Source organism: Trachemys scripta, chromosome 1 (assembly GCF_013100865.1).
Source record: "Trachemys scripta elegans isolate TJP31775 chromosome 1, CAS_Tse_1.0, whole genome shotgun sequence".
Taxonomy (NCBI): Eukaryota; Metazoa; Chordata; order Testudines; family Emydidae; genus Trachemys; species Trachemys scripta.
The window spans coordinates 123,044,662-123,072,474 of NC_048298.1; the positions used below are offsets into that span (position 1 = coordinate 123,044,662).

General features: G+C 41.7%; 2 protein-coding genes across 6 annotated transcripts in view; one reads left to right on the forward strand and one right to left on the reverse strand.

The window, feature by feature from the left end:
* Nucleotides 1-2,874, reverse strand: part of SMC1B (structural maintenance of chromosomes 1B) — a 62,152-nt gene extending 59,278 nt beyond the window's left edge. For 2 of the 3 annotated variants that reach the window (XM_034783991.1, XM_034783982.1), the window contains exons 1-2: nucleotides 2,555-2,874; nucleotides 37-225 (exon numbers count right to left, since the gene is read on the reverse strand). In XM_034783991.1, coding sequence (XP_034639882.1) covers nucleotides 37-225; nucleotides 2,555-2,663 — 298 coding nt within the window. In that variant the 5' untranslated portion in view covers nucleotides 2,664-2,874. The remainder of the gene's footprint in view (nucleotides 1-36; nucleotides 226-2,554) is intronic. The other variant, XM_034783999.1, reaches the window with a different exon arrangement.
* Nucleotides 2,875-2,992: 118 nt separating this feature from the next.
* On the forward strand, nucleotides 2,993-24,433 carry RIBC2 (RIB43A domain with coiled-coils 2). Of its 3 annotated transcripts, none has more exons than XM_034784089.1 (7): nucleotides 2,993-3,219; nucleotides 7,918-7,999; nucleotides 11,604-11,948; nucleotides 12,701-12,819; nucleotides 18,921-19,148; nucleotides 21,523-21,689; nucleotides 23,646-24,433. In XM_034784089.1, exons 1-7 carry the CDS (start codon nucleotides 3,103-3,105, stop codon nucleotides 23,725-23,727), a joined length of 1,140 nt encoding a protein of 379 aa, XP_034639980.1. In that variant the 5' UTR covers nucleotides 2,993-3,102; the 3' UTR covers nucleotides 23,728-24,433. The 3 variants fall into 3 exon arrangements, with proteins under 3 accessions (XP_034639980.1, XP_034639997.1, XP_034639988.1); XM_034784097.1 differs by lacking the exon at nucleotides 2,993-3,219 and adding an exon at nucleotides 3,344-3,495; XM_034784106.1 differs by lacking the exon at nucleotides 7,918-7,999 and having other exon boundaries at nucleotides 3,107-3,219.
* The last annotated feature ends 3,380 nt before the right edge of the window (nucleotides 24,434-27,813 follow it).

The window sequence follows — 27,813 nt, forward strand, 5'->3', positions numbered from 1 at the left end:
GAAAATATTTGGAAAAAAAAAAAACCCTACTATTACCTCGAATAATTCTTGAAAATGTTTTCTCTTCTCCATTCTCTTCACAATACACTATTTTCACACTTGCAGTAGAGGAAAATGGCTTTCCAATGTGTGCTCCATGAATAAGTTCTCGAACACTTTTTACTCTTAAATTTGCTGTTCTTTCACCCATTACAAAACTAAGGGCATCCATTATGTTTGATTTTCCTTTAAAATGAGCAAAAAAACATTAACTTTTGATTTTTTTTTAGAGTTGGATAGGTATGAACATACTTAGCTGACTACTTATTTCTAATCTTTTATTTCGATTTCAGTTTTGTTGTCTTCCAGAACCTATGTATGCATTTAAGAAACGTCTATTTAAAATAAAATTGTAGAAGAGGTTTACATGTTTGAAAGTAATTTATAACCAACAGCTGGTATCAATGTCTGCAACAGATTAATTATTATAAAAGTGTTTCACCACTGAATTCCATACTTAGTTTATGACATATCCAGGTCTATACATCCTTTATCTAAGCATCTCTAATTTCCCCCCCTTTACTTCAGTTTGCTTGGTATCATCAGTTGCTTCCTACATACCACAGTCATTGACAGTGTTACCAAAATATTCCATAATGCATTTAGAACTCTTTCTTAGGCCTGGTCCACACTAAGCCCCCAGTTCGAACTAAGATACGCAACTTCAGCTACGTGAATAACGTAGCTGAAGTCGAAGTATCTTAGTTGGAACTTAAAGGTACTTACCGCGGGTCCACATGCGGCAGGCAGGCTCCCCCTGTCGACTCCGCCTACTCCTCTCGCAGAGCAGGATTACCGGCGTCAACAGCGAGCACTTCCGGGATCGATTTATCGCGTCTAAACAAGACGCGATAAATCGATCCCAGAAGATCGATTGCTGGCCGCCGAACCAGTGGGTAAGTATAGCCGTACCCTTACAGATTCTTGAATTCCAAAGAATGTCTTTTTCATATTTCCTTACACTGTTATGAATATTTTTTCTGCTAATATTTCTAATACTTAGTACATTATCTTTCCACCAACCTTTTCTCCACTCACTCTTTCTCTTATCTGTCATTCCTGATAGCACCCTCATTTTTCTGGTCTCCCAGAATCACTACTTCAACATTACACTGTATCTTCCTCTCTTGCCTCCTCCCGCCTCCAAAATAACAGAAGAGGGGAAAAAATAAGAACATTCTTGAACTGAATGTTGGGGATTACTCAGCATCAGAGTTTCTTCTGGCTACTGATTCATGTAACTTATGCTGATTTAACTGGATGAGTATTTGAAAAACTTCATTCAGTATTCTGAACATTAGAAACAGTGGGAGACAGGGTAGGAGTGATCCACTAACAGACAAAAATTAAGTTAAATTAAAGCAATGAAAAATATAAAATCCTAGGCCCCTGCGGTAACCACTGGACAACTCTCCCGCTCCTTGGATAAGCTTGGTTATAGCGTCTACTGCTTTTTCTACACACGTTTATGAAAAAAAAATCTCCCATTGTTGAGCTGTGGTAGGGGATGCAAAATAACACCTGGCCATGTTTTTACTGTCATTTTAGTTAAACTTGCTCCAAACGTGATCAAAACAAGAATAGATCCAGCCATCTGGGCTTGGTCTGTGCTGTGTTTCCCAACAGTGCCAACTGGAGAGGGTTTATAAAGCCATGTCTACATTGCATTGTCTACATTATTAATTATTATTATTAATAGGGAAATGTACATCACTGTAAGTAAGGTTTTTTGTTTTGAGTAGAAAAAGTAGTAGAGTTCAAGCTGGGTTCATTGATAACTACCTTAGGCTTTGTCTTCACAGCTTTGAAAGGTTTTGTTTTGTTTTCCCCCCAATGAGATGACCGAGCACGATCATTATCTTGCGGTAAAACCCCCAGTGGAGACAAGGCCCTTGTTGTGTTTGCCCTGAGGTAGCAGGGCGAGATCAGCACCCCAAGCCCAGACTGACCCCACTACTTAGTCTAGGGTCTGGTAAAGCCTTGCCTGCACTAGGATTTGACTGCAAGAGAGCTTGCACATGTTAGTCACCCCAAGGTAAACACACACCTGTCATCAGTGAAGACGAGGCCCTGACTTGGCCCTTTCTTCTAGAGGGGAGGCACCCTGGGCCGCCTGACACCACCACGCAGCCAGACCAGGCCTACTTTACGTATGTCTACATAGCAAGCGGCAGGAGGTGTGAACCCAGTTTGATGAACTCCAGCTTGCGGAGCTCAGGCTACGTCGCTAAAACCAGCTGGGTAGACACTGGGGCTGGGCCTCTTTAGCGCATCCCTGACTTCAGACCCCAAGTGCTGTGTCCACACTGGGGTTTGCGACGCTGCGGTTACACCAGGGCCAGCGGGGTAGTTGGCATTCTGTCGGTGGGATCAGGGCAGCTGCAGCCACCACCCCCTCGGGTCTGGGCAGGAGGCGAGTCGCTATCCCCAGGGTGGGGTAGCTGTCTGACCCTCAGGCTGGGCCCAGCCCGGCAAAGCCCCAGTGCCCCCTGAGCTGTGGCCTGCCCTGCCCTACCTGATCCGTTGGGCCCAATGATGCAGTTGAATCTCATGAAAGGGCCGATGCTCTGCCGCCCCCGCCATGACTTGAAGTTCTCCAGCAGCAGCAGCTTCAGGTAACCCATCCCCGCGGGGAGGGGCGAGCCGGGACCCCAGAGAGGACGGCGGCCGTTAATGTCTGAAACTCCCCTCCCCTGAGAAGTTGGGTTATGTGGGAGGGTGTGAGCAGGTGTCACGCGCCCCTTCCGCGCCGCGCGCCTCCCTCAGGCAACCTGCGGCTTCACAAAAGCAGGAGCGCAGCGCGAGACACCGAGACGAAGCCGCCTCGTGCTAGTCCTCGCGGGAAAGGATGGCTTGTCTCGCGAGATTTCTGAGGGGAGCCGGGACCAGGGAGGAGGAGCCAAGCGGGGGCGGGACCTGACCGCGGAAATCAGGGGGGGAGGGCTCGTTCCCTTAGCAACCCGCTCTGTTGACATCGCCCGGCGGTAGCCTGGGGCGGAGAATAAGGGCCCCGGGTGATCGTCGTTGTTCGGCCTTGGTGGGACCTCGCTCCCCGCGGGCACCATGCGCAAGCTGGGCCTGCAGCGGGACCTGGCCGAGGCGGCTGCGCTGGAGCGGAGGCGGCAGCGGGAGCTGCACAGGCAGAGCCGCATCTTCAACGCCCGAGTCAGGACCATCGGGGTAAGCGGGCGGCGGGGCCGGCCGGCGGGAGGCGCCTTCCAGGGGAGCGGGGCGGGGGCTGCCGCCTCGTGGCACTATCTAGGGGCGGACTGGCCCAACCCTCCCGCGCCCCCCCCCAGGACTGTTGGGTGCCGACTTGTATGGGGACCGATTAAATTAATGATCATGCATCGGGACCACAAGTACCTGGAAACGTGGCTTCGTCCAGGGACCAGTAATACCCAGGAGTGACAGTGTTGCGGTTTTTGTCCTGGGAGCTGAAAGCATTTTACAAAGGTGAGTGTCTTTATCCCCAGTAATAGACGGGGAAGCACCGAGCCATGCTGGGTGGGCTCATATTTAGAAGGCACACACTCCAATTTAGATAGCCTCTCAACATTTCCAGTGTTGGAAGATTACCTCTGCAGTTCTTACATGTGTAGCCCATCCTGCTTCCATTGAAACCAAGGACAAAACTTTCTGTAGTGGAAACCGAATCAGCCCCTGTGTGGGTATATATTTAGGTTGCGTTTACACTACTCATACCACTTGCGGTGGCTTGTAGGGTGTATGTAGCTACACGCACACAGTGACAAGCAGGCAGAGTCCACACTGCGGTGTGTAGCTGCTTAGCTACTCATGTCAGTGAAAGGCTGTACAGCAGGGGTGAGGTAATGGGGAGCTGCTGGTGCCTTTCCCTATGGCAAACATACCTTTATATCTATAGGGCTTGATTGCCCACTACCTTGAACCTTAAGTCAAGGGTGGCCAACCTGAGCCTGAGAAGGAGCCAGAATTTACCAATGTACATTGCCAAGGAGCCACAGTAATACATCAGCAGCCTCCCGTCAGCTCCCTCTCCCCACTCCCAGTGCCTCTCGCCCACTGGCAGCCTCGCCGATCAGCGCCTCTCCACACCTCCCAATCAGCTGTTTTGTGGCATGCAGGAGGCTCTGGGTGGGAGGGAGAGGAGCGAGGGCATTGCAGGCTCCAGGGACAGGGTGGGAAGGGGTGTAGTGGGGGCAGGGCCTGTGGCAGAGCCAGGGGTTGAGCAGTGACATTGGAAAGTTGGCACCTGTAGCTCCAGCCCCAGAGTCAATGTCTATACAAGGAGCCGCATATTAACTTCTGAAGAGCTACAGGTTGGCCACCCCTGCCTTAAGTAGTCATTTACACTAGTGCAGAGCAAGTGGAAGGTGGACTTAAGACACTACCAAATCAGAATGATAGCAACACTGCTGTAAATAATTGCACAAGGTACTGACAACTGAGAATCAGACCCATTATGTGTCTGTCTCTTCCAGTTTGTTTTTTGCGGAGCGGGGGACGGGACTTCACTAACTTACAGAGGTGCGATGAGGCTAAATTATGTTTGTGGTCCCTTGAGAGCCTCAGATATACTATAGGTAGGTCCCTACCAAATTCAGGGTTCATTATAGTCAATTTCACAGCCATAGGATTTTAAAATTAGTAAATTTCACAGTATTGTAACCCTGAGGGTACCAACCCAAATAAGATTTGTGGGGGGAAGTCGCAAACCTGTAATAGGGGGTTATGGGCTGCCCCCCTCAGAGCTGGACTCTGAAGGCAGCAACCGCAGAGCTTTCTGCAGCCACAGGAGGTTCCAGGGGGTGGAGGTGGGTCTGATCTCCCTCCCGCACCACCCCAAACAGCTGTGCAGGGGATGGACAAGTCCTGTCCCTCTCCAGCCCAGCTGGAGCTAGGAGCCCCCTTTGCTGGGGCATTCCTAGGAACCGGGGACATGGGATTTCACAAGGAAGGGCTTATTTCATGGTCTGTGACACGTTTTTCACAGCCGTTAAGGGACATTAGAATATATAACCTTCCTTCAGTGTTATTAATGTATTAACAACTTTTTATTAGTATCACATAAAACTAGATTCAGAGTTGGTGAAATCGGGTTCAGTCCATTGACTTCAGTGGATTCGACCTGTTTATGACTGGTTTGAATTTGATCCATAGAGTGTTAGGGTTGAATTTTTTTACTATCAATGAGTCATTGGAAGGATAATTTCACTTAGATTTTCAATAAATCCTTGGATTTATGCCTGGGGCCTTTATGCCACAGTCACCTTAGTTACAAGGGAATAAAATGGACCAGTGGTCCATCTGATCCAGTATCCTGTCATCAGTAATGGCCAGTGCTAGATGCTCCTGAGGAGGGTGCAAGAAATCATGTACACCTCTACTCCGATATAGCGCTGTCCTTGGGAGCCAAAAAATCTTACTGCGTTATAGGTGAAACCACGTAATATCGAACTTGCTTTGATCCGCCGGCATGCGCAGCCCCGCCCCCCCGGTAGCACTGCTTTACCGCGTTATATCCAAATTCATGTTATATCGGGTCGCGTTATATCGGGGTAGAGGTGTACTTGGCAATTGTCGGACAGTCTGCCCACACAGGTAAAGTAACTAGACAACTGAAGACCAGTGTCTTGCACAGGGACATTCATCATTTGGCTTTTGCCGTGACATATGTGTCTACCACATGATTTTAAAAGTTTAAAAGATAAATCCTCACCTGATGTAAATCTATATATCTCCACTTAATGGAACTATTCTGATCTATACCATCTGAGGATCTGGCCCAAAGACTTTTGCACTAGTATATTGAATCAATTTGCAGGAGAGACAAACATAAGAAATGAAAGATAAACCTAACAAAGGATTCTATAAATGTTTTTGTTGGTTTAATTAAAATAGTGTAATGTATTCACCATGTGAAAGATAACATTCAGAGTGGGGGTTGTCCTGTGCGCTGAAATTAAGCATAGCACAAAGTAGAAAGATCCTGCAAGCCTACAAAATATACAATATATTCGTGCTTCCAGTCACATTTTTAAAGTGCCCGTATACTACATACGGGCATAGATTTTAATATTATCAGTTCTGTTTAGCTGCCTCTTCTGAAGAAGTTTGAAGCAAGCCAGTATCTGACTTCTGAACACTCCACAAATGTTGGAAAAGAGACTGAATCAAAAAGGGTAGGGAGTGTACAGAGTGGTTCACTGGCATGGGAATGGGAGTCTGGAGACCTCATCTCTAGTCTTAACTGCCATTAACTTGTTGTGTGATCTTAGGTCAATTACTTTCCCTCTTTATGCACCTTACCTCATCTGCAATACGGGGTTAATTATGTTTACTAGTCTTTGTAAACGTGCTCTGAGATATTTAGCTTTTTTCATTTATAGAAGAGTTAATTTAATTTAGAGCTCATTCTTCTCAGCATCAGGAATTTCTGAAAAGCATGCAAATACACAACCAAATCAAAAATGAATATGAATTAACATATACATAGTATGAATATGTACAAATAAGGTGTAAAATTACAAATAAAGAAAGATTATTATAAGAACAGATTAGAAAAAACAGTTGGAAGCCTCAGCATAGCAAATAATTCATCACTGCAATTCTATTGATATCTTGGCATGCAGTTAGTGGAATGACTAGCATTTCAGATGCTCTCAGGTTGGGATTCTGGACTATTCAGATGAGTACTAAAGATCTGTGTGATTTGGAACAGTTCTTTTCTGGGTATTTTCTGGACAAGAGAAAACTGTTCAGAGAAGGTATGTAGCTGGTACAGTAGTTCAAAATTTGTATAATCTGTCCAGTCTTTATCTGTCCATTTTATGCCTAGAATCTACCAAAGGAAGCATGTTTAATTTTTCCTTAACTTATTACTGACATTGTGAAGAACTTTATTAACCAAATATTTCCTCATAACAATTTATATTTAGAATCCAGTACTGCATGTTTTTGAACTTTATTTATCATTTGAAGGTATTCTAGGACTTCTGCTGCTTTCATACATCATAAGATCAGACTTTGTTTCTTCACCTAATCAGCATATTCAGCAATCCTAGGCAGTATCGCACCATATGTTTTTACTACTGTGATCTGTTTTGAGGGCACTTGCTTAATCCAAATACAGAATAATTAATACCTTGCATTTTTCATCCAAGGATCTAAAAGTGCTTTACCAAGACAATTAAGGATTATTATCCCACCTTTATAGATACAAAAAGAGATTAAGTCACTTGGCCAAGGTCACACAGAAAATCTGTGGATGAGTCAGGGACAGAACCCCAGTTGCATGCTGAAAACACCAGACACCATGCTTCACATTGTGAAGGTTGAAAATTCCCTCTTACCGCCATCTCTGCCTCCAACAGATGTTTGAGTCAAAATGGTACATTTTACAGAAGTGCACAAATGTTTTAGAACTGAAAACTATTATAACTCTTAAGTGAGTGTCAAAAACCTTTACAACTATTTAATATATGTAAATGGATGAAAGATAAGTAACTTAAGTAGGAATGTCCTCTACAGTGGAAGAAACATTTCATCTAATGTATTGGAGCTCAACCTAACCTTGTAATGTTATTTTGTTTCGGAATAAGAATGTACCTGTTGCTATTAGAATGAAGTGAACAAACAGGAAGATTATTGTTGGATTTTCTTTTTGCAGCCACATACTTTAAATAGTAAAGTGCCTGTAATTTACCATTAAAGCCATTTCACTGGCAATAACGTAATTCACAGCTGTCTAGAATTATAATTTTGCAAGGCAAATACATTCATTTCTGGCTCAAGTGGACATTTTAATATACAAGGTTGGACTAGAGTCAGTAAACAGAAAATATTTTCAATAGAATAAATAATTTTTACAGAGTTTAATTTTTTTCATTATAATAGGTTGATAAGGATGCTTTGGATACTCAAATCAATGATAAGAAGATTCAAGAGGCAAATGAGAAAGCACGACATGAGACAATTGGTATATTTATTGCTATATAAAGAATACAATTTTATATTAGTATATGTAAACATTTGTACGCTGTTTTGCAATCTTTTCTCTCCATTTTCTCCTTTTTAAATGTTTCCACCAGTCTTTTCCTGAATATTTGCTGCCGTGGAAATATAGGCCAAGATGTTAAAAATTGGTACCAAAAGTTAGGCACCTCTGTAAGTGGTCTGAAGACTACTCCTGGGGGAATTCTGCGCAGCTCTGCATGCACATAATTCATGTGCTGCACATCATTTTTTTTCCCCCACAGGCAATAACTTCTGCCAGAAAGTTGCTGCAGTTATGCTTTTTGCCTACCAGGGGTTGGTGTGGCACTAGAACAGAGCAGCCACTCCTGAGTAACCCCCAGCTGTGGTAGGGAAGGGAAGAGGATGCCTTCTTCACAATGCTGGTGGGGCTAGGTCAGGAGATGGGGATATGAGGGGACAGACAGTGTGGGGCACATGGGGCTGCTGGGGGGGGTCACAAACGGGGGGTCATAAGGGTTATTGGGGGAAGGACACACTGGAGCAGGGGCTGAATGGGAGTGGAGGCACAGAGCCACATAGGGACAGGGGGAGGGATGCAGGGACACATGGGGGAAGGGGAGTGGCTAAGTGAGGGCACGGAGACATGGGAACAGGAGGGAAGTGATGCATGGCCACATGTGGACAGGGGGAGGGAATGCAGGGACACATGGGGGAAGGGGAGTGGCTGAGTGGGGCCAGAGGGGAAAGGGGGAGGGGATGAAGGGCCACATGGGGAAAGGGGGAGGGGGTGGCTGAGTAGGGGCACAGGGCCATATGGGGATGAGGAGGAAGTGCAGGGACACATGGGGAAAGGGGTGTCTGAGTGGGGGCACAGGGACATGGGACAAGTGGGTGCAGGGACACATAGGGATTGGAGGAGAGGGTGCAGAGACACATAGGGTGACTGAGAGGTGCAGAGACACATAGGGTGAGTGAGAGGTGTAAGGGGACAGGGGAAGATGTGTCTGACTGAATGGGAGAGGCCAGGGGTCAGCCAGAGTCTGCCTGGGGAGGCTGCCTAACAATTCTTCCCTGCCCCGCCCCCCCAAAACCTGTTCCATATTTCTCCCATCCACACCCAACAACCCTCCAGGTTCACTCACAGGCTCCTTCCTTTTCCCTCAGCTCCTCTGTTACCCCTGACTCCCCCAAGCCTTTGCACTGCTTATGGGAGGGGGGCTCACGGTTCTGTATTGTAGTTTAAATGAATTACACAAAGTTCTGTATTTATATGCCTAGTAAGGAATCTATTTGACAAAAAACATTTCCTGAATCTTTTTCATTGCCTGTATTATTAAAGACATACTTGCTGACAGGTATTTTGAAATAAGTTACCAGAACAATTGAAACTGGTGTGATTATATTGTGTTATTTTGACAAATAAAATATGTAGAATTTTGCAGAATTTTGAAAGTGTTTAGAATTTTTAATTTCTTGGCACAGAATTCCCCCAGGAGTAGAAGAGAATGGGAAGTGTTGGCTTTTCAGCCCTTTTGAAAATCAATTTAATTTAAAACATATCAGTAGTCCCAATGAACCCTGTGCGTAAAGTTAAGCTTATGCATAGGGCTACGATTTTGTCACAGAGGTCACGGAATCTGTGACTTCCAGAGACCTCGGTGACTTGAGCTTGCAGCGCATGGGAGCTGCAGGTCCCCGCATTGCCCGTGGTGGCTGGGAACTGAAAGGCCCCAACTCCCAGCCACCAGGGGCAGGGCAGGGGGTGTCCTGGGAGCTCCCAGCCGCTGTGGGCAGTGGGGGTGCCCCACAGTTCCTGGTTGCCATGGACAATGGATGCCCCGCAGCTCAGAGCCCCGGGCAAAGGGCGGCCCTGCAGCTCCCTATTTGTCATGAATATTTTTAGTAAAAGTCACGGATAGGTCACGGGCTTCCGTGAATTATTTTTTATTGCCTGTGACCTGTCCGTGATTTTTATTAAAAATATGCACGACAAAATCTTAGCCTTGATTATGCATAATACTTTAAAGGATCAGACTTAGGATCCTCACTTTAGGCACTCATTTTGAAAGCGTATGCTGTAGGAATCACCTACCGCTGTATCAGCAAATAAAGATACATATGCACTAAAATGGTAATAGTTATCTGAGCAAATTTGTATTTCCTTGGTTCCACATTTAGTTTCTAGATATAAATTAATTTCATAAACCTTGTCCATATGTGAGCACATGACTGATTATGTTTTCCCTCTTAATTCAGACCTACAAAAATAAATAGGATATACTTTCTATTTCACCTTTGAAACAATATCTGTCATCACTTGAGGGGGAAAAGATTTTTTTTTCCACACTGGGTAAATATTGCCGTAACTACTTAGGTGAAACTTCCACTAAAGTCCATGGAAGTTTTCTATCAATAAGGTCTTTAGGGTTTAGCTCACTCTTTATATTTGGATTTTTTTTTTATATTACATCATGTATATGCTACATGCAATTAGGAAAGTGTATTTTAATTAATCTGATTCGGGGGTGGGGGTGTAAAGTACTCATCAATTTACTTGGGGAAGGCTGTACAGTTCTGCAAATATTAATAGAACCTGTGCCACTGAAGCACATGCATTGCAATAACTCTTTACTCCTAGAGGTGCTCATTATGGACAGCCATCTGTATATAGATTATTTGTGATAGAAACATAAATAATCTATACCAGGGTTGTGAGTAGGAGCCATTGCTGAGTCGGGGCATACACACATAATTATGCTGACCACATCCCCTGACCTCAAGGCTGCACCATGGTTTACTGTGGTTGGAATGCCCCTCTATGGTTTCATTTACAAAGTAACCTCTCTGTGGGTTCAGGAATTGCCAAAATATAGTAGCCAGCGTCCGCACTGCACAGTCACTGCTGGTCATGATTTTCCTGGCAGGCATTGATTCACAATATCTAACAGAATTTGCCCTTTAGGAAACTTCCAGAACACATGCATTCTGACAGAGGCAATGGTATTTACTTGTGAATTATAGTTAAACTGTTAGACTGTGTACTCCATGGGACGGGATCAGTTGCAATGTTGGAACTGGAGGAGGGAATTAACAATAAACTCTCCAAAAAGGGATGGTGTTTGCCAGTATTTTTTCCAAGCTATATCATTGGTGGTACATCATTTTAGAGCTCATGATTAGTTATTTTTATAGTTTCTTGTGTTCCGAATAAGTAACTGTGTTTCAGTCACTACTGCAAATTAGTAGTAGATGCTGAGGAATTGCTCTACAGTACCTAGGATTGATATGCTACACAAAATGTGATAAAATAGACCTATCTAATTTTATTAGCAGTCTTATCTTCTGTCTTTATTTTATGTATATTTTTTTATTATATTTTCCAGCAAGTTTCTGATGCCAAAAGTGATTCTTAAAAATTGAGAGATTTTATAATAGTGCTTTTCAATCAGCTTAGAAAAATCATTTGCCAGCTTTGACCTTCTAAATGACTTAAGTCTAGTAGATTTATTTTCTAGTCTTTTTTTCAAGATCACATTCTTCATTTTTTACAACCCCCTGTACATTTTGAATCTCGCAGTTTCACCTTGTTTATAATCTTTTTGTAGCTGGTGAAATGAAGCAAAATGACAAGATCATCTGTATGTTAGAAGAACGACAAAAAGAGGACATCAAAAACCTAAACAAAGCTGTCACTGAGTTTCAACAGAATTTTCAGAAGCCAGAAACTCGGCATGAATTTGATTTGTCTGACCCACAGGCCCTGAAGAAGGATACTCCTGCTCGCCTCTCTGATAATGACCCTCGATGTACTATATCTGGCTTGCAGAAGTTTCTAGGAGAAGATTTAAACCATGATCGGAGGGTGAAATTTCAAAAGGAGCAGTCAAGAGAATGGTCTCTACAGCAACAGAGAGACTGGAAGAATGCATTAGCAGACCAGAAATTTGCAGGTAACAAACGAAGGTAGAAGTTTGATTTTCATGCTCTTTTTTTTTTTTTACAAGTTCTACTGTGAATAATTCGCAAAACTGTAGAATATCCCATTATGCCAGTCTGTGATATAGGAAAATTTCAGTGTATTCAATACTCATTTCATAAAAGTGCTGTTGGAATTTTAACTTCACATAGACATCCTCTACAGACTGACAAAAATGAACTTGTTTTAACGTCTCAGTTAAAGTACCTGTATTGAGAACTTATGATGATCCCATGAATTTCTAATCTTCTTTTTCCCCTATACACCTGAAATTGAGAGACTGAATGGTTTAAAAAAAGCTTGTGTATTTTCAGTGTTTGATTCAATGAAGTCAAGGTGCTTGTTATGCTTTTATACTAATGTTACAGTAGATAAAATGAAGCTCTGATTTATTTTTTAGTTTCTATCCTGAAAAAAGTGTTTTCTGGGGATAGTTACAATATTTTTTTAAAACATTGTCCAAACAAGTTTTGAGCAAAAGAGTAAATAAAGTTTGCTTCGTTTTTTACATTTCTAACCTGGATTGCTTGATATGTTAATTTACTGATTCATTAAACATTCTATGATGACAAACCTTAGCCATGGAATTTGGAAAGGGATACATGAGGTGGCTTTCTGTTTAATATTATGTGAATAGTTCATCAGCTAACAACTGTTTTAAAATGACAATTATATATGCATGGATGATCAACCTGATCAACTAAATTCTGTTTTAATCTAATTTAGAGGATCTCCATGACAAGAACAGGATAGACCTAGATCAAAAGGCTATGGAGCTACAAAGAAAAGACGTAGAAACCAGACAAGCTGTTTGTGCAGCTACCAAGGATTTTAATAGGACCCAGGTAAATTAATATTGGTTATAAAGAGGAAGGAATTGAGCAATTATTTTTTTTGAAAAGTCATGTAACAAAGTACAATGAGTAATGATGTTGCCACAAAGATTTGTCAGCAATTGAGTTCAAATGTTATTTTAGTAATCAGAAAATACGTTTTATGCACTTCTCTAAAGATATCCTCGGCCAGCTTCCAGGAGCCAGCAGGGGAAAATGTCTGCCTAGATCTCGAGCTTTTGCTCAGCCTCATTAAAAACTGTCAACATCCACTGTACTAACACCACAGTTTTTTGTCTCTGCATGGCTCATCCTGCTCTTTAACATCATAGTAGCAGATGGATCTGGTTTTGAACTCCCTAGACTCACCAGAAATTGTGAAGAATCAGAGGGTCTCTGATAGCGCTGTGCATGGCAGCATGGCAGCATTCGAGAAGGAGTAAGTTTACAGCAGGCCTGGAGCAAGTCTACAATATGATAAAGCAGATAGCTGAAGAACAGATCCTGCTTATGAAAATATCATAGCAGGGGTTCTCAAACTGAAGGTCAGGACCCCTCAGGGGGTAGGGAGATTATTACATGGGGGGTCGTGAGCTGTCAGCCTCCGCCCCAAACTGCGCTTTTCCTCCAGCATTTATAATGGTGTTAAATATATTAAAAAGTGTTAGTAATTTCTAAGGGGGATTGCACTCAGACGCTCGCTATGTGAAAGGGGTCACCAGTAAAAAAGTTTGAGAACCACTGTATCAGAGAATATCTCTGAAATTAAAACCATAACTGCAGCACACCAGTTCAGTTTGCAGGGGCTAATCTCCAGGATCAGGGAGGCAGAAGTTAGAAGACAATATGAACTCTATTATGATCAGTGCAGACCAACCATGTCTGATCCAAAAGCTGAAAGATAGAATCGATCTGTAAGGACAGTCCAGAAGAAATAATTTGAGGGTGGTTGGATACCCTGAGGAAATGGGAAAAGACCTGTACAGCTTTTGTGTAAGATACTATTTGAGATTCTTTCCTAATACCCATACACAGAGCTGAATATAGAAAGGACCCATTGCTCCTAGCCCCAAACCCTCGACTAATTCCAAGCCAAGCATTTATATTAAATTTTCCAAAACACAATGTGAAAGAATCCATTCTTTAAAAAAAAAAAACCCTGAGAAAAAGGAAACCTGAGCTGGAAAGGGCATAGAATAGTGATATTTCCCAACTACAGCCAGGAGGTAATTGAAAAAAGAGCCCTATTAAATATGTCAAGGAAGCAGGCCAAGGAGAAAGGACTGACCTATTTTATAGCCTTCCAAGCTCTTTTTAAGATCAAGGTGGATAGCCAGGCCCTTAGCTTCTCTAAACTGGGAGTAGCAGAGAACTACATTGTATTGTTTTTCTATAGAACCAAAATTACATTGCCATGAGATTTGCTATTCAACACTTGTGATGCTGGGTTGTTGTTGTCAGAAGTGAAGGGATCCAGAGAAGTGCCCATCTCAGCTCTGTACCTCCCATATCCTCCATTGTACCCATATTTAAAGCCAGGCAGAACCATCAGACATTCATAGACTCAAATCAGCACAACACATCCCACTGAGCAAGAATCCGGACCAACCTGCCTCCAGTGGAGACAGTAACTATATCCTATTCACTCTTTGAAACACCAGGTTGATTGCTTTGCTTAACAAACTACCGTATACGAATTGCAGTTGGTCATCTATCAGTCCAGATCTCCTGACTGTATTTCTAATAATGGTTATGGGCTTTTTTCCCCATTGGTTTTGTGCTTCCAGAAGGAAGAGGAGTGGGGTGTGGGAAGGGTTGCTTTACTTAATGCTTTTAAGAACAGCATACTGGTAATGTATTCCATTTAAATTGCAGATGTTGATATTGGGTAACGTGCACAGGGATGAGGGCATTATTTCACTTCCTGTGACTAACTTTTCGCCGATATAGGTCTTCAGAACCTTGGAGGTTTCTTCCAGAGGAACTTGTGACAATGTCTGGTGAAAGGTAGATGCAGAAATCAGTGAGATGGCAGCTCCAGTATCAAACTCCATTCTTGTAGGAACTTCTTCAATCAAGAGTGTGATCCAGATGTCATATCTAACTCCACCTTGCAATAACCCATGTAGTGCTGGTTCTTGATCAGTGTCATTAGAGCTCGTACCATTTTCCATATTATGAATTCCCAGCTTCCATCCTTTTTTAGGTTCATCCTTCATAGGTTTCTTCTTGGATGTACAGTTACCCTTTGTTGCTGAACTGTGTGGCAGGTCACAGTAATGTGTCCTTTCTTCTGGCATTTTCTGCAAATAACCTGGCGTGCCCAGCAATCCTTTTCAGCATGAGTAGTTTGTGCACCGTGGGTACATGGAAAATCCTTACGTTCCCATGATCCTCTGTCTTGCCGATGTAGGAGGTAACTTTCCAGTTCACACTAAATTCCAAATAATTCTTCCCTAAAGTTTCCCTAAACTGCTACTTCAACAGCCTTCTTGAATGTAAGTGCTAATACAGTCGGTACATCTCCTGGACCTGGTCATTGCATAATCCAAAGACTAATTGGTCACACAGGGCATCACTTAATGTTTGTCCAAACTGACAATGCTCTGACAACTTCCTCAGAGCAACAGTAATCTGTGCTACCAACTCTCCACTGCTCTGATTTCGCTGATGAAATCGATATTGTTCTGCTATCATCGATGGGATAGGAGAAAAATATTTGTGCATTGCTGCTGTAATTGCAGTGTACGTGGCAGTTCTGGGAACAGTTGGAGACAATAGGTTATGCAGCAGGCCATATGCCTTTGGACCCATTATTGTCAGCAAGGTTGAAACTCTTTGTCCGTCAGGAATGGTGCTGTAGGTTACAAATTACTCAAAACATCGAGGTACACCACCCATGAGTCACGGCTGTCATCAAATTCATCAACATTGCCCACAAAAGGTGCCATTTCACTGCTGTCATTTTGAATTTTATGCCTCCTGGAAGTCTCTTCCACAGGGAAATTCCGCCCCCCCCCCCCCCTTTTTTTTAAACTGTGCACTATCTTCACTGGATCACCCTCTGTTGGCTGTGTGCTTACACTGCACAATGCAGAATTCTTCCTTTTGGCAGCACTGGGATCCCTCTGCTGGCTATAGACTCTCAGTGCAGGCTCAGCCGTTTCTCTCTCTACCTGCTTGCACACAGGTCAACAAAGATAGCTGCTTCCCCATCTCTGCTCTAAACAGTTCCAGCAGTAATTGCAGTACTTTTATCTTGGGTTGTATCTTTATTTGCCTAATTCCTCCTCTCTAGCTGGCTGGTTCACACTGTCCCAGAAGCAAAAACAGCAAGCTGTCACTGTACCTCGAAGTGAATTTTGTCCCCTTTTTCAAAGTCTTATTCTTTGCTTACTTTTTCTTGTTGTTGTTGTTCTATTCAGGCAATAGACCCACTGGACACTTGTTGGGATAGAAGGTCCTTGCTGCCAATGTTGTATTTTTGGACCCAGCAAAGAAGGAGTTAGATACAGATATAGAGGGAGCTGATGGGTACACAGCTGTCAAGCTGTGCTCCCTTTATTGTTCTAGCTGCAAAAGTGAAACTAACAATAACATGCTTTGCAGTGGGGAGGGGAGAGTGCTCAAATATTTAAAGGGACAGGACATCACAGATGATATGTAGGCTCCATCCAAATTATCCTTTCTATAAATTATTATTTATTTTGGGATAACTCCAGAACTAAAAGTGCTCACTAAAGTAAGGCTATTATTTATTTAGCTAAAAAGAACAGATGCCCATCAGGTACACAAATCATATTTTAGATAATTGTTCATAAAGGTCATTAGCTTGAAAAGTTTTTTGTTTTTGTTTTCTTGGAAATGTATAATCCTTTATTCCTGGAATCAAAAGCTACTGACTTGTGGGAAAATTCTTCAAGGGAGTAGATTTTGGGCCAAATCCTGGTCACAGTGAAGCCTGTGGCAAAACTTCCATTGCCATTGACTTGAGTGGGACTAGGAGTTAGCCCTTAATTCTTGCACATAGAGATGGCAGAGCTAGTGGCTAATGTGTCTAAAGTTCAGCTCTGCTGCCATTTTGAATTTGATTTGCTTGATTTATTTTAATCTCTCTAAAAGTGGAAGTTCCTTTCTTGAGCTAAAATAGAGTATAGTGTCTTATCTGGATGTGGCAAAATTGCTGCACCATGATGTCCCCTCCTGGCTGGCTGTGGCACTACAGCAACTTTTGCCTCAATTTCCCCCACCTTTCAGAGCCACAGTGTCCTTTATCAAAATCCAACAAAAATATATATATAACCAACTCAGCAGGCAATCACCTTGGTGAAGGAGTGCCTCTGCTGCTGCTTCTCCCTGGTTCAGTTAGTCTCCTGATCCAAGGCACACTCCTCCCGTTACTCAGGGTTTCACACAGGCTTCCAGTTCATCCCTGGAGAAGAGTATCTGCTCTTTCTCAATCTCAGCCTTCTTTGCAGGCTGCTTCCCAGAGAGAGGGCACTTCCTATCTTTTCTCTTCTGGTTCTTCCCCAGCAGGGCTCACTCAGCTCTTTATCGAGCCAAAACTCTTCTCTACCCCAGTTGGGCTTTATTTCCAATTAGTCCTGGCTCACCCTCCAGGTGCACCCAGGCTGGTTAATTGGTCTGAGGCCTATATTAATCCTTTTACAACCTGTGTGGGATAAACACCCCATCACAAAGGAGTTTACATTTGTAGATTAAAAATATGTTTTTACAGGATCTAAGTTAAAATGATAATTTGTTAAATAGTTTTATAATTCTAATTCTAAAATAAGAGTGAGTCAGATACTTTTTTATTACTTCATTAACAAATATTCTGTGTGATATTTCTTATTGTATACTTTGCACAGTACACGTAAACTATTTGTTGTTAATATTCTGGGAAAGAAAAATTAATCAAGTAAGTAAAAGCTATATATTTTATGAAAACAGAATGAGCACATTCTCCTGTTATTTTACTTTCGGTGCTTTCCTTTTCAAATATTTCTTCTGCATTGAGCTATACAGGCTTTAATGTCAGCGATCATTTGAGGTTGTTTGCTGTTTGAGGTAATAACGATCCTATATATACTTCAAGGCCTATCGCTAAACTGTTTCTGTTCAGTCTCAGACTTTATTAGCCCAGGATGTGGTAATTATTGAATTAACAGGAAGCTCTCTCAAGTTACTATATTGCCCTTTCTTCTTTTCGCCTTTGTCCTCTGAGAGAACTGTCTAGAACAAAGTTTGACTCAGCTTCGAACGCTGTCCACTATGTCACTCCATTTAACTTTAGTCTTCCTGCTATCTCCCTCCCATAAAAAAAATCTTATCCTACTTTCTTCCCCAATTAAGAGCAGCTCCTTTAAAATTAAGTCATATTTAATGTCTGAAGTTATGTGGGCTGATATGGTAGTGAGGAAACAAATTTTGAGAGTAGCATGTTTGTAGTCATCATGTGGCTAAGGAGTTTTGAGGAGCGACAGTGATAGGAGTGTGATAGTAGCCAGAGTTGAGTGATTTGGGTAGAACATATATAATTTGAATATATTTGTAGTATTAGCATGTGTTCATGTACTTGTATTGTAATGCAGTCACACCGGGAAGCATAGCAAACTTAATGTTGGCATTTCCTGATTTTTGAGTGCTTAATCATGAAACCCATATAATTTTTGTTTGGAATATGTATTTAGGATGTTTGACCTAGTAACTGAGAATTGTGAATTTTAGTCTTTTTTCTTCCATGTGATGTCTGTCATCTGACTAACAAGTCCAAGTTAGTATGCTTGACTGCTTGTTCCGTCTGTGAATAAATGTAGAATTAATTTTGACATAATTCTGGCATTTGTTTTACAACATACAGCTAGTTCTCCAAATTGCTTTTGGTCCCAGCTATGAAAGCAGTAAGGGGACATCCCTTCAGATTTTCAGCATTCTTAATCCACATGAACATAGTGCACTTATACGATGCTATTGACAATCACATGCAGTTTGGAAAGAAAATTCAGTGATAGGATGATTGATTCACTAACTTTCTCGCAGTATTAAATCAGGATTTTCTTTTAAAAGAAAATGGTCTCAGCTTTCTCTTCCCATATCCACTTTTTTTTAAGGTTGCAGAATTTGCAGAAAGAAAAATGCTAGAAAAGCGTCAGGAAGAAGAAGATAATGTGGCTGAAATTTCCAACCTCCTTCGAGGAGACTTGCTTTCTGAAAACCCAGAACAAGCAGCCAGTTCGTTTGGGCGACATCGTGTGATTACTGATCGATGGAAAGGAATGAACCAGGATCAGTTGATGGCAATACGTTACACTCAACAGCAACAAGTTCTGGAGAAACTGGTATTCAGACCCATTTGTTTATTGTATTATTAGCTGGAGTAGTAGTATAGGCAGGGCTGGTAGCACCACCAATTATTAAGGTGGCTTGACACTTCACATTATAAGATCCTGTTTTCAGTAGCTTATAGCTTCGTAACAGCCAGACTTCAGCTGATTGGGCTGAATTTTTCTATGCAACACGTCTTCTTCAGGATGGATTTGTCTGGAAAATTTCAACCAAAATGGTCCAGACATTTCCGAGAACAAGGCTAGAGAAAAATATGTTGTTTTGCCATGTTCAATTCTGGCAACATTTTCTTTGAGAAGCTCTAGTGCCCTCATGCTTTGTAGCGGGGACTTGAAATTTTGCAGGGGTATTCTTTGTGTTAGGGATGTTCCTTTTGCTGTTCCTATGACAATCCACCCACATTTGGCCAAGTTATAAGCCTTTGAAAAATCTTTAACAGCCAAAATCTGTGAAGATTCCATTCTCACTGAACTTGCTTCATCCCCTCACAACTCCTAGTGCTGATCAGACTGCATATGCACCAGCGCCACTTTGTGACTGAGCAGGTTTCAGCCGAAGGCTCTGGGGGCTGGCCTCTCCTTGGAATTGCTGTTCCCCGATGTTCTGGGCTAGGGTAGGGCCATGCACTAGATTGAGTTCAAGGAGTCTGACTCTCCTGTGCTTTCAGTAACTGTCCTGCTCACACTAAGGAAGCATGGAGTAGTAAGCTGTCTAATTAGAATGCAAAAGGACAAGAGCCAGACTGGAGGGGAGAGAAATTAGTACATTGGAACAAGGAACCTGGTGAGATTGGGACTGGAGAGTGGGAGAGAGTAAACCTGTGACTGGGGGCTGGAGGAGAGACTGGGAGCTGGGGGTGGAAGACTGGGACAGGCTGGGCAAGACAATTGAGGCTGGGAGTGAGAGCCAGGGGGAGACTGGGACTGGCTCAGGAGGGACACTACAAGTGGGGGCAGGAGGGGAGGCTGGAATCGGTGAAGGAAATGGTGGAGGGGACTGATAGCCAGGTAAGGGGAGGGGAACACTGGATCTGATAAGAAGCTGGAGGGATATAGAGAAACTAGGAAATTTGGACAAGGAGACTGGGACTGTAAACTGGTGGGGGAATATGGGCAGGGTAGGGAGGAAAGCCAGAATGCCAGAGGAAAGCCCATGAGAAAATGAATAATTCTCTTTTCAGAGAAGGTTTAAATAGTGTGCAGTAAATAGGGCATGTGGCCATACAGTGAACAAAGAGGAGAAAATACTGAAATTGCTGCTCACTGAGTGATCACTATCCATTTTGTGCACTGAATGAAAGAGGGATCCTTCAGAAAAAAAAATCATCTTTAATTACGTAATCACATACTATCCTAATTCATATACATAAGGGGGCAAGTTAAGGTTCAAAAGCAACCTTAATTCTGGCATATCCTAACTTTTGAGTGCTTGACATTGCAACCTTAATAATGTTCTTTTAATATAGTCTTCTGCGTGTAGTTTTTTAGAGACTGATCTGTCAATAGATACATTATTTTAAATTCCAGGAGCTGTGTTTCATACCAGCGTGTTAATGTTCATCATAAAGGAGCTAGTTAATATGACAAGGAGTTGTCCATCTTTAGTTTAACTTAATTTTTTAAGTTTCACCAGCCCTGAACAACTGTATTATGTCTTTTCACAGAGACACCAAAAGCAGTTTAATTTTGATTGACAGATGTACACAGTATAGAGCTGCCTCTTCTGAATCTGTCTAAAAGGTGGTATCAAAGCTGTGATGCACAAGGGGGATATGATTGGAGGTAGTGATAGACAAATTTGTAAATATAGGGTGTATTGGAGGAGAAGGAAGTTTCTGGGTCAAAAAATTATGCCAAGACATCAGATAATGGGCTTGATTTACTCTGAAATCCACCTGGAGGAGGGAGTGCACAGTACTACAACTACACTGCAATCCCCTTTCTACAAGGAGACACTGAGCTGCCAGCACAACCTCAAATGTAGATAGCACTGGCCATGAAGAGAACATGGCCAGTCTGACCAGATTTGCACCAGTTTAGTGAATCTTCTCAGATACCATCCTTTAGTGGGTCTCCTACAGAGAGCTTTGACTGCATTAAAGCTTTCTTCCCCTGAGTATAACCCCCTAGGGGAGGACGTAATGAAACCACTGCCTGCCTTCCCCTGGGGATGAATTTCCTCCAGGACACATTAGCTACTGCTGGTGGAGGAGAGTGCAATGTTCATCCTTCTGCCATTGCAGGGATGAATCAAGCCCGTTGAACCCATTTGTCTTTATCACATGAGTGAATTTGCTAATAAGACTATTTAAATATTGTTTTATCTGTGATTGTGAAGAGAAAGCAAACATTTCTTTTATTCCTCCAGAGGCTGCAGGAGGAAGAACGGCAAAGAAATGCAGAGTGGGACAGGCAACGTATACAGGCCGCCAGAGCACAACTTCTTTTTGAGCGGCATCAACAGCGACTAAATCGAGAACTTCGCAGAACTCTGGATAATGCTAATGCACAACTCTCCCAGGAGCAGAAATCAAAGTAAGTGCACAGAGGGGTTAATCTATATCAGATAAACTCTTTCCCATTGACACAACAGCTTGGCATTATAAAATTGCTTAGCGAGCCTGCTGTACTTGTCATAAGATGTTTTGACATGGATTACATTTTAAAAAATTGCAAGTTTAGAGCGAATGTCTGAATGTTGTAGTATGAGGAAAAAAGAAAACTGTTCCTAAGTTATACTGTTTGGAATAATGGCTCAAATACTGACAATTTCTGCTGAGGTCATTGTATAAGTGTCACGTTATGTTCATTGTACATAGACAGCAGAATAAAGATAGAAAAGTGGGGAAAAGATTCATAGATTCCAAGGCCAGAAGGGACCATTATGATCATCTGGTCTGACCTCCTGTATAACACAAGCCATAGAACTTCCCAAAAATAATTCCTAGAGCAGGCGTAGGCAACCTATGGCACGCGTGCAGAAGGCGGCACGCGAGCTGATTTTCAGTGGCACTCACATTGCCCGGGTCCTGGCCACCGGTCCGGAGGGCTCTGCATTTTAATTTAATTTTAAATGAAGCTTCTTAAACATTTTAAAAACCTTATTTACTTTACATACAACAATAGTTTAGTTATATATTATAGACTTATAGAAAGAGACCTTCTAAAAACGTTAAAATGTATTACTGGCACGCGAAACCTTAAATTAGAGTGACTAAATGAAGACTCGGCACACCACTTCTGAAAGGTTGCCAACCCCTGTCCTAGAGCATATGTTTTAGAAAAACATCCAATCTTGATTTTAATATTGTCAGTGATGGAGAATCCTCCATAACCCTTGGTAAATTGTTCCAATGGTTAATTGCTCTCACCATTAAAAATGTACACCTTATTTCCAGTCTGAATTTGTGTAGCTTCAATTCCAGCCACTGGATCATAGGTGCCAACCCCATGGGAGCTCCAATGAACTAATCAGGGGCACTCCCAAACAGTTGATCAGTGGCTGCAGCCAAACAGCTGTTCGGTAGCTCAGGAAGGGGCTTGGGGAAGGGTGGAGAGCAGCAAGCTGTGCAGGTTTTGGGAGGGGGTGGAGCGGGGGCAGGAAAAGATGAAGTGAAGGTGGGGCATTGGAAGAAGAGGCTGAGTGGAGGCGGGCCCTCGGGGTGGAGCACTCCCAGGGAAAACTAGAAGTCGGCACCTATGCACTGGATCATGTTAAACCTTTCTCTGCTAGATTGGAGAGCCCGTTATTAAACATTTCTTCCCCATGTAGATACTTTCACAGTGTAATCAAGTCACCCCTTAACCTTCTCTTTTGTAATAGTCAGAAAAGGGTAATAAATACAATGAAAGTATTCTTAATACTATATATGTCTACGTGATTCAGCTCACTCTCTTGGAATCAAAAAGGATGAGACTCCATTGAGTTCAGTAGAGCTATGCCATCAACAGCTCAGGATAAGGCCCAATGGCAGAGTTCAGCCATAAAGAACCATGAAGTATTGTCATAAACTAGCTTAACAGTGGACAGATATGTGTGCTTGCTGTGAGGATAAAGAAAAACTAAAAAGAGCATGTTTAAAAAAAAAAAAAAAAAAATCACTGCAAGCCAGTGTCAAAATCCCAGTCTTTAACTATTTGATTTTTCAGTGCATGCCTAGATTTTGTGCAAGAAATTCCTGTACCTGACAATTTCCTGGTCTTAAAACAATATGAAAGAATTCTAAGGCTACATTAATACTGTTTTCTCAACACTGGCATAGTGACATTTTGGGAACATGATTTTAGGGGGGGGAAAAAATTTTTATGTCAACTTGAGAAAATTGAGTTATATTTATTTATTTTGATTTAGTATTCAACTAAAATATGTAGTAATGTATATAGTGTAATACATTTGTACAGGATTGTGTATTTCACATTATTTTTTTGATTTTTAAAAATGTTCAGAAATTTAGAACATTTACTAATTGAGTCTATTTGATTTATTTCTAGAAAAATTTATCTTCAGGAGGAAGTGTATTCAAATTTTCCAACAGGCCAATATTTTACACAGTTTAATACAACTAGCCGGTGACATATGAGACACATCCATTCTCTGAAATATAAATTTATGTAAGGTTTATAGAAATAAAGTTTGATTAACTTTCACTGCTTTTCTACCTTTTCCCCCAAATTTCCAGTTAAGATATTTGTGCATTAAAACAAACCCATATTGTCCTGATGGCATGTACTTGTAAGTCATAAGCCTGATGATTGTTATTCCTCATAATTAATGAGAAATATAGAGATTGCTGTTAATTCATGCTTTGGATTGGGGGATATTTTAATAATTAACATTTCTCAGGGGGAAAAGGAAAATAACTGCAAATAACACTGAAATGATTATTTGAGTGCTAATTTAGAGAAGTTATAGGACCAAATCAATTCCTGGTCTGATTCCATCCCAGTGAAGAATTTGGCCCATTGTGGAATATTTTTTTTAAATTTGTATTTCAGATTTTTTCACTACTCATTTTTACTGCATTGAAGTTCATATTTTGACTGAAACCTTCCTTTTACAGGTTACAGCAATATTGAGATTACAGCATGATTGTCAGATAACTTAAAAAAGTATAACAAAACCTGATCTTCATATATGCTTTTCAGAGACCATACTCTATTTTAAAATGCAGGAGGAAGTATGGGAGGAGTAATTGCTATTGTTGAGAGCAAAGAAAATGAAATTATTCTGAATATTTATCCATAATTTTTATATATATAAATAAATAGAATTGAATTAATTTTATTAGTACTCCCAATTAAAGTTATGTGCAGTCACTATAACCCTTGTTAGTTTTTCAACAATAAAACACTAAGGTCACTGGGTTGGGGTTTTTTAAGTGTTTTCAGTGCTTGTTGAAAGGTGAAAGATTTGATAGAAATGGAACTTGAAATAACCTGATGAGCTGCTGAACAGATGTTACAAAGGGAGCAGCACTGCAAGCTTGTTCTCCATGCCCCCACAAAAATGCACTGGGCCTAGATAACCATCCTGGAGGCCACCCTTATCTGGCATAGAAGGGAAATATGTTCGCTGGAATTATTTTCAAACCTTGCTGTTTCCAGAAAGCACTAATAGGTTCTACACTGGCTTCTTTGGCTAGCATAAACCAGTTAACCATGTTATAAACTATTTTAGAACACAATTTTCTGGAAAACATTTATTTAAAAATACTTCTGACTAATATGATTTCCCTCCAACACAGGGCCAGGGCGTGAGCTGTTGCAACCTCTGTGTCCACATTGCCAGGATATTGGGACCATTGGTTTCTGTAATGCAGATCTGCAGCTTCTCTTCTGGCCTAATCTTCCATAGTGGGCATATGCAGGGCTAGCACCGAAAACTTTCCTCCCAAAGTTCAGGGGGAGTGCAGGGACTCCTGTGCAGCTGCTCAGCAAGCAGATCCTTCAGACAGTCCCTATGTGGAGATAAAGTGGTGCAGTTCTCCTCACTAACATGATTCTCACACCTATATTTCACATGCGTCAATGAGAGTATCTCATATAACACTTTTAATTTACACTTTTTAGGGTTGTTCAAGCGATTACAAAAATTAGTTGTGATTAATCTCACGATTAAAAAAAATAGTCGTGATTAATCTCACGATTAATCACTCTATTAAACAATAATAGAATACCATGTATTTAAATATTTTTGGATGTTTTCTACATTTTCAAATGTATTGATTTCAATTACAACACAAAATACAAAGTGTACAGTGCTCACTTTATATTTACTTTTGATGACAAATATTTGCACTGTAAAAAACAAAAGAAATAGTATTTTTCAATTCGACTAATACAAGTACTGTAGTGCAGTCTCTGTCATGAAAGTTGAATTTACAAATGTAGAATTATGTACAAAAAATAACTGCATTCAAAAATAAAACAGTGTAAAACTTTAGAGCCTACAAGTCCACTCAGTCCTCCTTCTTCAGCCAATCGCTAAGACAAACACGTTGTTTACATTTACAGGAGATAATGTTGCCCGCTTCTTGTTTACAATGTCACCTGAAAGTGAGAACAGACGTTCGCATGGCAATTTTGTAGCTGGCATTGTAAGATATTTATGTGCCGGATATGCTAAACATTTGTATGCCCCTTCATGCTACAGCCACCAGTGTAGAGGACATGCTTCCATGCTGATGACACTTGTTAAAAAATAATGTGTTAATTAAATTTGTGAACAAATTCCTTGGAGGAGAACTGTATGTCTCCTGCTCTGTTTTACCTGCATTCTGCCATATATTTCATATTATAGCAGTCTCGGATGATGACCCAGCACATGTTCTTCATTTAAGAACACTTTCACTGCAGATTTGACAAAACAAAGACGGTACCAATGTGAGATTTCTAAAGATAACTACAGCACTTGACCCAAGGTTTAAGAATCTGAAAGCCTTCCAAAATCTGAGACGGACGAGATATGGAGCATGCTTTTAGAAATCTTAAAAGAGCAACACTCCAACACAGAAACTACACAACCCGAACCACCAAAAAAGAAAAACAACCTTCTGCTAGTGGCATCTGACTCAGATGATGAACATGTGTCAGTTCGCACTGCTTTGGATCATTATCGAGCTGAACACGTCATCAGTAATTCAGCTCAGATTTCTGTGGAACTGAGGGCTTTGAGAAATAATCAAACTTAATGCTCTTCATTATGGTTATTTACCAATTTCCCCCCCCAAAAAAATCCTGGCTTATTGAAAAAAGCCAGTATTTGGGTTTTACCAATTTTTTTAACCCAAATTTGGGCTTTTTCAGGACCTAGGAATTTTTCTCACGGGAAGCGGACTGGGCCGCACTGAAGGGCTGGCGGAGTCAGCAGATGGCCGTGTCTAGTGTGGGGGTGTCAATACTCACAGGGTGCAGCCTTCTGCTGCCGTCTTGACTCCAGTCCTTCAGCACAGTTCCATTTGCTTCCTGTGTATGGGGGTGGGGAGTGAGACAGGAAGGGACCCAGGTCCCAGCAGCCAGCACTGCTCAGCCATTGAGATGACGGGCCCACAGGGAGCGGAGCTCTCTATTATTTTCCACCTTGCAAACATTTTTAATGTTCATAACAAACACTACAAATCACCTTCAAAAAGTTGTACTTTAGTATAATTTCACTCACATTAGCGTCTTTAATGTCCCTTCAGCCAAGATTCTTGTAGCCAAAGAGGAGATTAGATCCATAGATGAATACAGATAGGCGAGTAAAGATGATGAAGAAGAGCATAAATGTGCCCAATAGAATATACATGCAAATTAATGGTGTTAGTGCTTATTACGTAGGTAATGTGGAAATGGGAGCAATACCTTCACTCTAACAAAAAAGAAAAAAACAATGCAGTTGTTAATGAGTCAATACAAAAATTCTCACTAAATTCAATGGGTTTTGGATCAGACCTTAGACCTTTAATCTCTACATACAGTTTTTGTACTGACTAGTTGTTTGGGTTTTTTTGTTTGTTTTTTGTTTTTTAACCAAAATAGTTAAATCGGTACAACCTTTACTATGTATGTAGTAATACCAGTGTAAAGATGCCTGATACCAGCATAGTTTATTTCCTTTAATGTACAAGATTAAGCTGTATTGGTATCCACATTAGGCGGTTGTACTGTTTTAACTATGCCAGTTTCAAGCCAATATAGTTAAAGTGGTACAAAAATTGTATGTAGACCAGCCTTTTCAATTACCAGCTTGCCCTCTATAATACCTTTTGCAAGTTGGCGAGGTATAAATTACGTTCCCTTTCATGTGAATATGAGTTGGCTAACTACATATATGGAAATATATACAGAGGCGAGATCTGTTGATCTATCTAAGCACTTATGTGCCTCATCTCTGTATTTCCATTCAATGGACATCTGAGCATCTAAATCAGTGGTTCCCAACCTTTTTCGTCTGGCGGGCACCAGATAATGAGCATCCACCGAAATGCCACCGACAAGTAGCAACGTCAATAGGCGTCGCCGCCAAAATGCCGCCGACAAGCAGAGTCATTCAGAGATGTCGCCGCCGAAATGCCGCCTCTGGATGATGCTGCTTGTTGGCTGCCAGTACGCGAGCGCCCTTAGACGCCCTGGCAGGTGCCATGGCGCCTGCAGGCACTGGGTTTGGGACCCCTGATCT

What these genes read in the sequence shown, in the direction of transcription:
- RIBC2 (XM_034784089.1), top strand. Translation starts at nt 3,103, where the DNA reads ATGCGCAAGCTGGGCCTGCAGCGGGACCTGGCCGAGGCGGCTGCGCTG. An exon ending in AGGATTTTAATAGGACCCAG is followed by an intron (nt 12,820 to 18,920) that starts GTAAATTAATAT and finishes CTTTTTTTTAAG; the next exon opens with GTTGCAGAATTTGCAGAAAG. An exon ending in TCCCAGGAGCAGAAATCAAA is followed by an intron (nt 21,690 to 23,645) that starts GTAAGTGCACAG and finishes ATTTATTTCTAG; the next exon opens with AAAAATTTATCTTCAGGAGG.